Source organism: Lampetra fluviatilis, chromosome 4, assembly GCF_964198595.1.
Source record: "Lampetra fluviatilis chromosome 4, kcLamFluv1.1, whole genome shotgun sequence".
In the NCBI taxonomy this organism is placed as follows: Eukaryota; Metazoa; Chordata; class Hyperoartia; order Petromyzontiformes; family Petromyzontidae; genus Lampetra; species Lampetra fluviatilis.
The window spans coordinates 14,593,760-14,608,672 of NC_136278.1; the positions used below are offsets into that span (position 1 = coordinate 14,593,760).

General features: G+C 51.8%; 1 protein-coding gene across 3 annotated transcripts in view; it reads left to right on the plus strand.

The window, feature by feature from the left end:
• The window catches only part of LOC144931596 (uncharacterized), a 31,758-nt gene extending 17,658 nt beyond the window's left edge, over window positions 1-14,100 (plus strand). For 2 of the 3 annotated variants that reach the window (XM_078855642.1, XM_078855643.1), the window contains 2 exons: window positions 8,446-11,165; window positions 11,610-14,100. In XM_078855642.1, coding sequence (XP_078711768.1) covers window positions 8,453-11,165; window positions 11,610-12,340 — 3,444 coding nt within the window. In that variant the 5' untranslated portion in view covers window positions 8,446-8,452 and the 3' untranslated portion in view covers window positions 12,341-14,100. The remainder of the gene's footprint in view (window positions 1-8,445; window positions 11,166-11,609) is intronic. The other variant, XM_078855641.1, reaches the window with a different exon arrangement.
• Window positions 14,101-14,913: the final 813 nt, after the last annotated feature.

The following is a 14,913-nucleotide window of genomic DNA, read 5'->3' on the forward strand; positions in this document are numbered from 1 at the left end:
CCCTTGCAGGTCGATTCCGACCAACTGATTCGTCCGACTGACTCGGAACGGCCTCAGGGGTACCTGGTACCTCGCCGGCTTTTGCCCACACTGCTGACAGGCCCGGCAGGTGTGTGAGTGGGTGAGTTGACGTGTGGGTGAGGGTATGTGAGTGGGTGAGTTGACGTGTGAGTGAGGGTGTGTGAGTGGGTGAGTTGACGTGAGTGAGGGTGTGTGAGTGGGCGAGTTGACGTGTGAGTGAGGGTGTGTGAGTGGGTGAGGGTGTGTGAGTGGGTGAGGGTGTGTGAGTGGGCGAGTTGACGTGAGTGAGGGTGTGTGAGTGGGAGAGTTGACGTGAGTGAGGGTGTGTGAGTGGGCGAGTTGACGTGTGAGTGAGGGTGTGTGAGTGGGTGAGGGTGTGTGAGTGGGTGAGTTAACGTGTAGGTGAGGGTGTGTGAGTGGGTGAGTTGACGTGTGAGTGAGGGTGTGTGAGTGGGAGAGTTAACGTGTGGGTGAGGGTGTGTGAGTGGGTGAGTTGACGTGAGTGAGGGTGTGTGAGTGGGCGAGTTGACGTGTGAGTGAGGGTGTGTGAGTGGGTGAGGGTGTGTGAGCGGGTGAGGGTGTGTGAGTGAGCGAGTTAACGTGTGGGTGAGGGTGTGTGAGTGGGTGAGTTAACATGTGAGTGAGGGTGTGTGAGTGGGTGAGGGTGTGTGAGTGGGTGAGGGTGTGTGAGTGGGTGAGTTAACGTGTGAGTGAGGGTGTGTGAGTGGGTGAGGGTGTGTGAGTGGGTGAGTTGACGTGAGTGAGGGTGTGTGAGTGGGTGAGTTAACGTGAGTGAGGGTGTGTGAGTGGGCGAGTTAACGTGTGGGTGAGGGTGTGTGAGTGGGTGAGTTAACATGTGAGTGAGGGTGTGTGAGTGGGTGAGGGTGTGTGAGTGGGTGAGTTAACGTGTGAGTGAGGGTGTGTGAGTGGGTGAGGGTGTGTGAGTGGGTGAGTTGACGTGAGTGAGGGTGTGTGAGTGGGTGAGTTGACGTGAGTGAGGGTGTGTGAGTGGGCGAGTTAACGTGTGGGTGAGGATGTGTGAGTGGGTGAGTTAACATGTGGGTTAGTGGGGAGGGGTAGTGTAGCGGTTAGGGCACGCGCTGCGAACCTGGCTACCCGGTTCGATTCCCGCTCACAGCCAACACCAGTGACGATTATCTGAACAGGTCCTGGGCCTCCCCTAGGTTGACGTGGCCTCAATTGAGTACCTGATGCAGTGTGTAACACATTGCCACTGGGGAGACAAAGGCGGCCGGGCGTGGTGCTGGCCACCCACCCCCTTGTGTGCCGTTCCGGCCTTCATAGGTGCTCGCTAACAGCACTTGCCCCTGCAGTCTGTTCAGGCTACACGGGGGATCTTTGTTCTTTGCTGTGTTTTGCAGTGAGGTTGGTGAGTGGGAGAGTGTTGTGACCTGCAGTGTGGTGAGTGAGTGGGTGATTGTTGTAACCTGCAAATGAGATGGTGGGTGAGTGGGTGATTGTTATAATCTGCAGTATGATTATTATTTGGTTCTTTCGGTTAAGTCACGTCTAAAGATAAAATAATAAATTAAATTAAATAATAGAATACGACGTTTCGATTGCAACACAAGCAATCATCATCAGGTATAATGAAATAGCGACATAATATCTAACCAGAAAACTATAGACAGACATATTAGCAGACAGATATCACAAGATACATACATAGCGAGAGCAACACAGGTGACAGAGAGGGGTGATCGTCTCTGTGGGGTGGCCTTAAATAGACAGAGGGGGGGCGGAGGCAGAGAGAGGGAGGGGGGTTAGAAAAAATTAGCATATCAATGAGTGGTCCAAAAGAAAACGTGGTGCTGCGAGTACGATGGCACAGCAAGCAAGCCTGAAAATCAGGAGAAAGACACACTAAAATTAAATAACCTAGTAAAATATCGAAATGTAATGTAATACAACACAGTTCTAAAATTAAGATTGAATCTGCAGTATGGTTCGTGAATGTATAGTGCCGTAGATGGGCCGCACTTACCGGCAGTGGTGGACGGGGCCCATCTGCGGGCGGTACCGTATACCGCCATGGGAGGGGCTGCAGTGCCAGCCCAAGAGGGGAGGGGCTGCTGGGGGCTCAGGATCCCAGACAGCTAAGCCCCTCGGTGCTCCCAAGGGGGTGGGGGGGGCTGCGGGGGTTCTGGGATCTCACGCAGCCCCACCCCTCGATGGGCAAGGGGCATAAAAGGGCACCTCCCCAGCCAATCTGGACCAGTCATAGCCGAATAACCAAGACCAGCCAGCTTAGGACCCTGGACCTCCTCGCCCCTTGTAAGGGCCGCGACGCTGTGCGGGCCAGTGGTGAGACTCTGGGACTCCCGTTCCGACGTGCTTGTAAGGGCGAGGTCCGAGGAAGCCAGAGGTCTAGACCCGCACCTTGGCTGGGTCGGATCAGGTAGCCTCCCCTAGGGTAATCATAGCCGGAGGACCCGAGAGCGTAGCCAGTGTCAGGCACGCTAGAAGTAGGCTGTGTCCCTAGCCTGTAAAAGGATTGTGTACGTACTGTGTTGTAATAAAGAAGTCGCCTCTGCGAGTGTCTTCGGAACCTATTACAAATGGGTGAGTTTCAGTTTTTCATTTATTAGGTAGAGCCCTGTGAGTCATGCGGCTCTTGACTCGGGTGCAACCGCAACAAACAAAAACAGAACATCTTAAAGTGAATCTTGAGTTGAAGCCTTCGTGACTGCAGGAATCCATACTCTTTGGTTCTTTCGGTAAAGTTAAGTAGGTAGAAAATACAATAAATCACGACGTTTCGGGCGCAACACAAGCACCCGTCATCAGGTGGAAAAGCATGGCCTGCTGTTGAGGCAGACTGTGTTAAAAGGTTTGAAATGGTGTAGCTCAAGGGTCATAAAGAAGTGGCCGGGGCTAGTGATGTTAATGTGAGAAATTAGCATGTAACTGTAAGATAGGAGAGCGGCCTCCTCGACGAGGGCATGGAAGTGGCTATGTTAATGTGAGAGATTAGCATGTTAATGTGATTCTCACATTAACATAGCCACTTCCGTGCCCTCATCTAGGAGGCCGCTCTCCTATATTACAGTTACCGTATTTTCCCGCATATAACCCGCGGGGTATACTAGTTTTTATAAACAAAACAAGACCCTGCGGTGTATATGGAGGTGCGGGCTATCCCAAAAATATTTGACACGTGTGACATGTCATAACGCGTAAAAAGAAAATCATGGTAGGAGTACTATCCACTATGCAGCACTTACCTTTGACTAAAGCACTGCTGAATAAACCACTGGCACTAAAATTGCACATGTTATCACGTTTTAAATGAATTGTACAATGAAACAACAATGTTTGGAGAGCTGGGGGGAGAGGTGGGGGTTGGGGGGTGGGGCAGCTGGGGGAGAGAGAGGTGGGGGGCGTGGCGACGGTGCCGCTATTGTCTGCGCAGTGCGCAATCTACCAGTGCTAAAATTGTATTGATCTACCAGTTGTGTTACCTATTTATTGGATATTTACTTTTGTTACTTATTTACTCTTAAGTTCACTCGTTTCCGGTTAGTTTGTTTTCTTTGTGCACGTTATGATTTTAATGTTAACAATTTATAGTGGAATGTATTACAAATGTAAACTTCGTATTAATATGATGGAATTAAGCTGCGGTAACGACGTTAAATATATGAATGCATGCGGGGTATCTTAAATTTCGATTTAAAGCTTTCGTGACTGCAGGGATTCATCTTCTTGGTTCTTTCGGTAAAGTCACGTAGAAGGGAAGTAATAAAATAATAAGAATAAAACATAATAAAATAATTCTCACGACGTTTCGGCCACAACGCAAGCAGCCGTCCTCAGGTGAAGAATGAAACTGGGTGGGTGTTGTGACCTGCAGTGGAGTGGATGAGTGGTGTGACCTGCAGTGGGGTGAGTGGGTAAGTGGGTGAGTGTTTTGATCTGCAGTGAGATGGGTGAGTGGGTGAGTGCTGTCACCTGCAGTGTAGTGAGTGTTGTGACCTCCAGTTTGGTGGGTGAGTGGGTTAGTGTTGTGATCTGCAGTGAAGTGGGTGAGTGGATGAATGAGTGTGTGAGTAATCTTGATTTGAAGCTTTCGTGACTGCAGGAATTACTCTTTGGTTCTTTCGGTAAAGTCACTTAAAAAGCAAAAAATAATAGATCGATTGCAACACAAGCAACCGTCATCCGGTGAGAACTGTGTGTAAATGCAAGCTCGGAGAGAGACACATATACAGAGAGAGAGAGACAAACACAGACACGGAGAGAGATACACAGAGAGAGACAAACAACAAAGGAGAGACACTTAGAGAGAGAGACACACAAAGAAACAACGCCTCTGTGACGAGGTATCATATAGATCCCGGAGGGGGGGGAGAAAGGGCTGCAGTGACCGGAGAGATCGGCAGCATGGGGGAGAGGGAGGGGGGGGCAGTGAAATTAGCATGTCAATGTGAGTGAGTGTTGTGATGCCGCCGCCACGAAGCCGTTCAGCGGGCGCCCCACCCCGACCTCGCCACCACCAAGTGACGGAGCCGACCCCCGCGTCCCCCTCACCTCACCTCACATAAACACACCCGCACGCATTCCCCCCCCCCCCCCCGTAGAGCTCCGAGGGGAAGTCACCTGGCCGACCGGTTTTAATCCGAGAAGCCCTTATCGGGATTAACTTTCACGGTTTCCGGCGACCAGGGAATTGGACGACCTCCACCCGATGCTTCTTCGCACCGCGGCGCGGTGACCGGCATTACGATTGCATGGTCGCGGTGAGGGGCATTAGGCCACCGCGGTTGAAATGCATCTCCCACACACACCCCCATGTATCGACGAGACAGGCAGAGGAGGGACGGGACGGCATAATTTAGCATGACAAAATGGGTTCGAGCGCGCAGGCACCATTATTAGGGGAATTAGGGAAGTTAAAGGATAAAGCTGAAATTACGAATAATCAGCGGTATGCAGCGGTCCGTGCAAAAATTCCCACGGCAAGCCTTTGTGATGGATGCCGCCGCATAATTGACATAACAAAGGCATGCATGAGAATAGGATGAACTAGAATGAGCGCCGGAGGGGCGAGTAAGGGCAAGGTAGGAGAGGGATCTCACTCCAAGAAGCCAGCGGTCAAGGTGGCTCCCAGCTCTGCCCTCCGTACGTCCGAGCGACGTGTCCAGACGAGCAGCGAGGAAAACCCACGGGACACCGAATACTTCGAACTGTGAGTAAGAAGGTGAAATAGTATCATAATCCGATAAATAGGGAATAGGTCCAGGGGTAGCAGAATAGGCCAGCCTCGTCGATTCATACTGATTTAGCAATAATTCTCAGGTAGCCGAGAATAAATCATTAATAGCTGATCGTGGCCTCGTGTGATCTCGCTGAGAAGTGTGAACGCGTGTGGTGCTGTGTATACGGCGGCTCGCCACGTGGGAGCGCTGCGCAGAGCGGCGCAAGAGAGGGTGACGTGCGCAAGAGAGGGTGACGCGCGCGGAGCTGTGTGTGCGTACGTTCGCTACGTGTAGGATACAGGTGCGCGATTAAGAAAGGGAGGTATCGTGGTAGTGTGAAGGGGACGTAATACTACTCGGTAACGAACCATGCCTACTACGCGGACCCGAGGTGGAGGGGAAACCTCGAGCGACGGCTCCCACCCTATGGGTGAGGAACCCAGCAGCGGTTCGCCTAGCAGCGAGGGGGCGAGTAATAATGTTATCCCGGCCGTCAGCATTATCGAGGGAGGGATCACGGGAGCCAGCGACCCCCACAGTGTTGTGACCTGCTGTATGGTGAGTGAGTGTTGTGACCTGCAGTGGAGTGGGTGAGTGTTATCTGCAGCGAGGTGAGTTAGTTGGTGTGTCGCGACCGCTGCGAGTCCAGGAGATCAGAATCAAAATCTGTATTTAGACTGGAAAAATCCGATGAGCTGTGGAGCTCTTTTTCACAGACAATGGGGGGAGGGGGGAGTTGGGGGTCAGTAGGGACAAGGCGGGAGGCAATGATCCGGCCGGGGTATTGGAGAGGTAAAACCATTACACAGAGATGGAAACCACTGCTGTAGGAGAGAGAGCAAGGGTGATATTGGAAGAGCATTTGCATGTATGTAGTTGAAGTTCTTTCGCACCGTATGCAGCCAACTGTGTTTCATTTTTTAGTTTCATTAGGTATAACTCTGTGAGCCATGCTGCTCTTGACTCGGGTGCAACCGCAACAAAACAAAAACATGAACAAGAAACATCTTAAAGTGATCTTCTTGGTTCTTTCGATAAAGTCACGTAGAAGGGAAATAATAAAATCATTCTTACGACGTTTCGGCTACAACGCAAGCAGCCATCCTCAGGTTAAGAATGAAACACCACCAAGCTTGGAGCATATATTTAAGCTGGGTTGGGGGGTAAGAGGAGCGCCTTGACAAAATAATTTGCATATCAAGAGGAATATTTATGGAAAATGCGTAGGAGGTGGGTGGGGGGTTTCAAAGTCATATTATGCCCGTGCATTATGCAGGATTAGCAGCATCAAAGGGAGGGGATGGGGGTAGCATTAACAAAGGGAAGGAATGTTAATAGTATGTAGCTGCAGTTGCTAAACCACCACGTAAAAAACTAAAGTATAAACTACATAGTATCATCAGTATACTAAATATACTCTCCAATAAGCTGAGCTACTAACAGTAAGTAATACATTACAATTCTATGTCGCAAAAAATATAATATGCTTCCAGCTAAACTTTTTTCTTACATCACACGGGTCTACCCCGTACTATATACTACCATAAACAAACCCAACATTATAATTTAATATGCTCCAAGCTTGGTGGCGTTTCATTCTTCACCTGATGACGGCTGCTTGCGTTGTAGCCGAAACGTCGTGAGAATTATTTTATTATGTTTTATTTTTATTATTTTATTATTTCCCTTCTACGTGACTTTACCGAAAGAACCAAGAAGATGAATCCCTGCAGTCACGAAAGCTTTAAATCGAAATCTTAAAGTGACTACACGCAACAGAAAAATCCAGGAAAAAACAGCAAATTCTTCCAGAAAAAACGCCGTATTTCAACGCTGTGTGCAAAAATCCCAGTGGGATGCAAGTCAAACCAATAACAGCCATAAGACAAGGTACAGTAGATTAAAGGTATCAGGCTAACTCTGTACTACAACAAACAAACATGGCTAAACCAAAACGTTTTCAAAATCACCAACATAAAGCTATAAAAAATAATGTAACAGTGATCATAGGAACTGTGATTCAAATTTAACAATAAACGATATACATAACATGTACGACCAAACTTTGCAGCCATAGCTGGCTGCATGAGTCACTTCATAACAGCAGGAGCATCAGTAGTAGAATAAAAAAAAATCAATACACCTTTAAAGATCAGCACACTATAATCAAAACTCAAGATCATACTTTGCAGCGGTCATCCGGAACAATACATTTTATTTCAGGCCATTCTGAAAATCAGTGGCAGCTAGGGGTGTACAACTCCTCTAGAGCAGTTTTGAGTGAGATACCAGAGCAAGGGTATGGGCCAGAGGCGAGCGGGGAGAGCCAAAGTGAGGTCTAACTCGGGGGGGGGGGGGGGTGTTGAGATTAGTGGGGAGTTGGCATTATAGCGAGAAAATGGGAGATGGAACAAGGCGTGGATTAACAGGAACCAGCAGGAGCAGAGCTTGCAGGGGCATCCCGGAGATCGTGTGGAGGGGAGTGTGGGAACTGAGGCCCTGGGGGGCCGCGGAGAGCCCGGAGCGTCCTGGCCGTTTCCTTCTTGAGACGTACCACACTGTGCAGATGGACGTCCATTCATTGCTCTCCGGTGACACCTGTGAATTGTCGAGGACTGACAAGCGTGCGCATTAAAGCACCTGAACCAGATTCGGAACTCATTCCAAGTAGGCGAGTGGTTGTGAGGTGGGCGAGTTTCTGAGTGTGTGAGAGCGTGGGTGTGTGATTGTGAGTGGGTGAGTTAACAAGTAGGAGAGTGAGTGTGTGAGAGCGTTGGTGTGTGATTGTGAGTGGGCGACTTAACGAGTGGGTGATTGAAAATTTGTCTTTTAGAGTGTCTGTGATTGTTTCAAAATACATACATTTTTATCGTCCTTGGGGGGCTGATTGGCCTGAGAACTGCGACTGTGGTGGCCGACATTGTGGTGCAGTGTGCAGTGGAGAGCGGTTGGTGTGTTTTGCATTGTGTAGCGCAGGGTGTGGTTTAGTGAGCGGTGTGGTTTTGGTTTGTGTAGTTTGGTGAGCGGTGCAGTGTGTGCTGCAGTGTAAGGTGTGGTGCAGTGTGGGGTGAGGTGTGTTTTGCAGAGGTTAGAGGCGCGGTGTGTAGTGCAGGTTGTGGTTTGGTGAGCGGTGTTATGCAGTGTGGGGTGAAGTGTGTCGTGCAGGGTGGTGAGCGGTCCGGTGTGCGCTGTCTCTGGTGTGCAGGACGGCAATGATGGCGGTGAGTGCTCCGTGCCGCGATCCGCAAGCGTGGCTCAGCAGCGTCTTCCCGTATGGCGTCACCATTTCCGCGCCTCCTCCTCCACACAGCCTCCTCTCCTTCCATACGCCTCCCTGCTTCAGCAACACCGCGGGTACAGATACCGCAGCATCCTACAGCGCAGGATTCTGGCATTCCGACCTCGCAAAGTTCATGAAGAAATTCGGGCCATCCATGCATCCTGCTGGGCACAAGCTCCTCCTGTCACATCCGTGGCTTTACCGCAGCGCACCGTTCACGTCGGTGGATAGCAGCTCGGTGGCATCTCCCAGCCAATGGATTTACGAGCCAAAAAATGCTCCATATTGGCAAGTCACTCCGGCTATGCTCGCACAGAACACTGCCGGCATCTGCGAGACTACGTCCAACGTTGGTTCATTAAACCAAACGGGAATGGAAAGGGCAGCCCGGCCGGGGCAGGCGAGAGGTGCCGAGGGGGGCGGCAGCGCACCCTTAGCCCAGGTGCAATCGGACAAGTTGGAGGTTCACTCCTCGGGGCGCGGGCGTGGGCGCGGGTGTGGGCGTGGACGAGGACGCGGAGCCTTGGCGCCCGCCACCGTGCAAGTCGGCGGGCGCGGCAACTCGCGTGGAGAGAAGCGGCCGCTGCCAAGGAAAGAACCCGAGCGGGGCCAGCACGCCGACTCTTCCACGGCGCCGTGCATCTCCAGGCACGGACACAGCTGCTGCTCCAGGCTCACTCACTACAGCTTTGATGAGCACTGGCAGCCCGCTTGGAACAAAGAACAAATCCCAATTATCACCTCCGTCTTCAGCCTCGCTCCTGACCCGCTTCATTCCGAAGCCCCCAGCACAAAGAGGAGGAGAAGCGTTCACGACGATACCGATAGACCAGCGCTACGGCCCCACGATGGGAATTCCGTCCTCCCTGTGGCCGTCAAATGCGAAAGCCCCGCTGGCTGTTGCAGCGGGAAAGTAACAATGGAAGTAAATATGAACGCAGCTTCTGAAACTACCACCTCTTCTGTGCCATTTTTACTTCCAGAAATTAAAAAAGAACCCTTAGCAGAAGTAGGCGTTTGTGTCCAAGCTGCAGATGGAGACGCCCAGACAGACGCCGAGCATTCAGCAAATGAGCGCGACGTAGGGCCCGGTGCCGTGCCTTCAACCCGGTACAAACTCGAACCTCTGAGCGTAACTCTGCCCTTTGGCGCCGTTTCTTCAGGGGCACAAGTAAAGGAGCTTGCAAAGGATTTGGAATCGCGACGTCTGCCCACCCCAAGTACTCATGAGAGTCAACAGCTGCGTGCAGCAGAAGAAACCCCAGGGAACGCTTCTGTCGGTCGGCGTGAGAGTAAAGACCCGGAATCAGTTTCTGCACGATATGCGGAGGGGGAGACAACACCGCGCGATTGTGAGACGCACATCAAGGCAGCAGCTGTGATTGTGGGAGTGGCTCGGCCTGGGAGCAACGAGTTTGGTGCCGAGCATGGACAGCCGGCCTTGGACGAGGGAGACGCTGGTGCCTCCTGGCCTGAAAAGGTCACGGCTGGTGTCGCGATGCTGGTGGCGCACTCTGCCCGGGTGGAGGACGTTGCCAGTGTCTCGATGCCAGTGGTGCATTCCGCCTGGGTGGAGGACATTGCCAGTGTCTCGATGCTGGTGGCGCATTCCTCCCAGATGGAAGACACGGCCGGTGTTGTGATGCCAGCAGCGCGCTCCACCCAAGTGGAAGACACGGCCGGTGTCACGATACCGGTGGCTCGCTCCGCCCCAGTCAAGGACAAAGCCGGAGTGGGAGCCAAAGAAGCGGGTACCTGCTGCTCGTTTGATTCAAGTGAGGAGTCTGCAGCAGAAGAATTTGCGACCCCACAGTCTGCACCGGCCATGAGCGGAGCCTGCACATTTCAGCCAGATGATGACACAGGCCTGCCCAAGGTTACAGAAGTCCCCGGGTCTGTGTGTACCGTGAGCTGCCCGGGTCTTGGCTCTCGCTACATCAGCAAGGAGAAGGCAGACCTGGCAGCGATCGAAAGCACGACGCCCGGTTTGGGTGAACACACGGCCACTATGACCTCAGTTCCTCAAGAAACGAGCGCTGCACACAAGACCTGCAACTCTCATTCTGCCAAGATGACTCGGCCGACTAAGAATCCTAAAAAGAAAGTGTCGAAGATCACCGTGAATGGGTTCTGCGTATCAGAGTTTGGTGGGATTACCGCAACCAGAATTGAAAATCTCTTCACTTTGCTGTCATTGCACGTAAAACTCATGAACATTGCAGACTGTGTAACGGATGCCTACAAAGACGCTGTGTCCCAGGCAGAGTGGACGAAACACAAGGAGGAGGCGGCCATGCTCAACCATCCGCGTGTCCGCCGAGCAGTGGAGCGCGTCGTCCGGGCCCTGGTGGTAATGGAATCGGCGTCCTCGTGCCCGTTCCCATTCGTGCTGCGCCATGGCAGGACCTTCGTGCCTCTCGCCGCCCTCCGGGAGACGATGGTCATGGAGCTGTCGAGGCACGAGCTGGTGGGCGTGCTGGCGCGCTGCGCCGTGCCGCAGCGGCCATCCACTCTGACGGAGGAGGGCGTGCTGCGGTGCGCGCCATGGCTCCGGCGTGGCTGCTTCACGCTGCTACGAATGGCCCAGCTGCGCTACGTCTACCCACACCTCTTCCACACCGCCTGGAGGGAGCGACGCAGCATGGGTGAGTCTTCTGCTATCTCTTGATGCTCGCACTCGCTTCACATAGTGTATAGATTGTCGTCCTTCCCCCACACCTCCAATTAGTGTGGTGGTAAAGATTCATGGTTGGGATTTAAGAATCACTTATTCTGTCTTGTTCTATTCACCTCATGGTATAATTATCTTCATACTTTACATACATTTCTGTAGTTAAGTCAATTAATGCATCACAATTATCTGTATAACAAAGCGATTAATTTATATGCACCCAACTAGTGTGTGCACTTGTGCGGTTCTGTTCGTGAAATATATCGATTTCTCATGGGAGTTATTTTTGGCCCGATTTTTATTTGCTTAAATTTTAGTGACCCAGGATAACTATTTCAATGACCCTTATCCTGGCCTCCCGGGCTCCTCTCCTGGTTACACAAAGTATACTTGACCCACAACGTGCTTTGTCTTTCAGGGGGTGGGAGGAACTTTTCATGGACAACATGCAAAGTGTGGCTGGAGGGCGAAAGAGGAGCCCCAGAAACCCTGGAGTACAAGCTCGGCTCCCGCATCTCCACGGGCAGAGCCACCTCCCAGGAAGCGCGCCAGAGTCACGGCACCGGGGCCACCCGGGGACGTCCATGCGGGAGCAATTCCGCAGGCCCCACCGCTACCGGCACCGGCAAGATCCCCGCTCGCGGCGCCACGTCCACCCAGCCTCCGAAGACGCCACATGACGCCGGTGGCGCCGATCGCTCCTCGCGCCTCTCGGTCCCCCCAGTCGCTCACTTGCCTGGGCTCGTGGCTCCTGGGCGGAATGGCTCGGCACATGCCCCGGCAAGGCTGGGGAGTAAAAGACGCACTGAGGACGATTGCTGGGCGCGTCCTTCCGTCGTGCCGCCAGCAGGCGCCTCTTTTCCCACAGCGTCCCCAGCGTCTCCGGACCCGCGGCGCGGGGAGACTGCAGCGATGCGCACATGGTGGATGGAGGGAAAACGTGCGTGTGCCCGGCACAACATTTTCACGTTCCCGAGGGTGAGCGTCAAGTGCCTGGATGCCTCCGCAGCACGGCGCGGAGGGAGTGGCGCTGCTCTTGCCTGGCCACCGGCAGAACCGGCCACGGGCCCACAGCCTCTACGCAAGAGGCAGAGCCAGCACTCCCCTTCCAGGCAGTTCTTCAAGAAAGGAAAATCATCTTCCGTTTAGAGACAAAAATTAGAATGATTGTCAGGGATCGTGCATTGGTGTAGTTGTTTCTGCCATGGTGACTTGCCATTGCCAGGGTGGTTGTAGTCTGTGCATGATGCACTGACACGTGACGGTATTCCGATTGCACAGTATGCAATGCTAGAGGGTTAGAGCTCACCGGATTCAAAGCGCTGCAGCACAACGCCCCACAAGACTCACGTGACTTGCACGTTCCCGCACAGTACACCCTGCACCGATGCACATTGTGCTCGCTGTGCGCTCCGCACAATCTCCTTGCGCCTTCTGTAAACAAAGTGTCAGCTCGTAGGCCACCCCTCAGTGATGCACATTGCCGTGTTGGTATACAAAGCACGAAGCGCTCGGCACGAGGGTCAGCATCCTGGTTCGTGCCAGCTGACCAGGGCAATATACACTTGCAGCTACACTGGGGAGGCAGCCAGTGGGGTTTGTCAAAACTGTCATCATTGTGTTCTGAAGCACTGAAGTTATTTGCTGTGTTATTTGCTGTGTTGCAGTAGCGTTGCTTTATATGTGTATCGTACAAAGTGTAATGCGAGCGTAAATGGGGTTGTTGCTGGGCTCGGGTCCAATCACACGGCCCGGGGTATTGGGGGGCGGAGCCTGGTCTGCGGGGCGTGTGGGAGGGGCCACCGTTCACCTCGGCACCAATGGGAGGCGAGGTGAATGGGGGCGGAGCCAGCGGGGTAGTATGGGAAGGCCGGATCTGAGGATCCGGAAGGGGAGGAGTCAGGGTCACGTGGAGGGAATGTATATAAGTGGGAGCCCGGAAGAGATCGGGGCAGTCGGGGAAGTTAAGAGGCTGAGCCACGTTGGGTGATGAGGAAAGATCCGCGCCATCGGCCACGTGACTGAAGGACCTCTGCACGCCGTCGGCCAGCGGTGTGCGGAGTGCGGGAATAGAGGAGCTAACGGAGGAGCGTGCGGGGCACGCGAGAGGGAGCGTGCGCGGGGCGCGCGCGAGACGACACTGGTCCAAGAGGAGGCCAGTGGGGGGTGCGGAGCAGAACCTAAATAAAAGACAAACGGAGATCAGCATCGCCTGACGGAGTCTTTTATTACAAATGAATGGAACTTTGGACCAGATACAATATGCTCAAATTCTCTAGACTCTGTGACACTGTGACTTATGAATCAATGCCCAAACCATAACTGGTGTGGAATTAGGTATTATTCGCCTTCATGGTGATTCATTACAGCGTGAAGTCTGTTGTAATATGAAAGGTGCACAGTTACCGCTTTCGAAATAACTTGTGAATATTTGAGCAAGTATTTAAGAAAGTATTTAATCAGTGCTTTTTTTGGCTGAAGTCTGCCTGCCATGCGGCCGTGTGGGAGGGTGCACCGGACATTATCCGCTGGCCACCTGGCCCATCGTAACCTCACTACCACCATTGGCAAAGGTGTTCCACACACCGGGCAGCTTTATATTTACCGAAAAGACAAATGGAGCCCTGCTCAGGTGAATAAGTTGCTCCAATGTTGATGCTCTTGCAGTGTTGGTGAAATGCACCGGAGCGCTCTCGCCAGCTGTCTACTAGTAGCTTCCATATCACAACCCGATGTTTACATTCTGTGCAATTGCATTGTTTTTTAAATAAAAAATTGTCAGTGTTTCACAATTAAAACACGCAGTGATTAAACAAAACTTCACATTTTTGCAGATATTCGCTACCTCTTTAATTGTGTTTTATATATTTTAATAAAAAAAGACATCTCACTGGTACAGACAAGTTTTATTGCTGTTTATTGAACACCGTGCAGCTGCTGTCTGTGTGCCTTGTCAAGATATTAATAGTGTGATGTTATTTGGTTCTTTCGGTAAAGTCAGGTAGATAGAAAAATAATAATGAAGTGAATGAAAATGAAAATATACATATAATAAAAAACCACGACGTTTCGATCGCAACACAAGTGGTCGTCATCAGGAAAAGGGGGGTTAGCCTCTTAAGGCAAAATGTTTATAAAGGTTTAAAATGGGTGTAGCCCAAGTGTCAGCAGCATGGCCGAGACAGCTAATGTTAATGTAAAGTGATGGGCAACGGTGGCGTTGGTGGTGTGTTTCCACCAATTAAAGGGCTGCCAGGTAAAGGCTTAACATGGGCGTAGCTCAGTTGTAGCTTTATTGGTGGAAGCCCACCACCTGTACCATCATTACCCACTACTACCATCACCTCTAGCAGCAACCTCCACCGTCAACAACATTAACATTATTTGATAGTAGGAAGTGCTGGTCTTTGGCGATACAGATGGGGAACAAAAGGTTAATAGGACCCTCGGAATATCCTTGGTAACAATTACTGTATGCCACAAATCTTAGTTAAGCATCAACCCAATAACAAATTATGGAAGTATTCGACCTAAGATCACTCATGAAAATACATAATACGACCAAAATAATGTATCCATGGGTTTAACCAACCGCCTTTATCTTCCCAGTACCCATCATAGCACGTTGTAGCAGGAAATTATATTATGCGTGGAGTGCCTCCCTCTGAGTTCCACAACCGCGACGTGAGTGCTGCTCACGCTGCTCACAACGTGAACCAAAC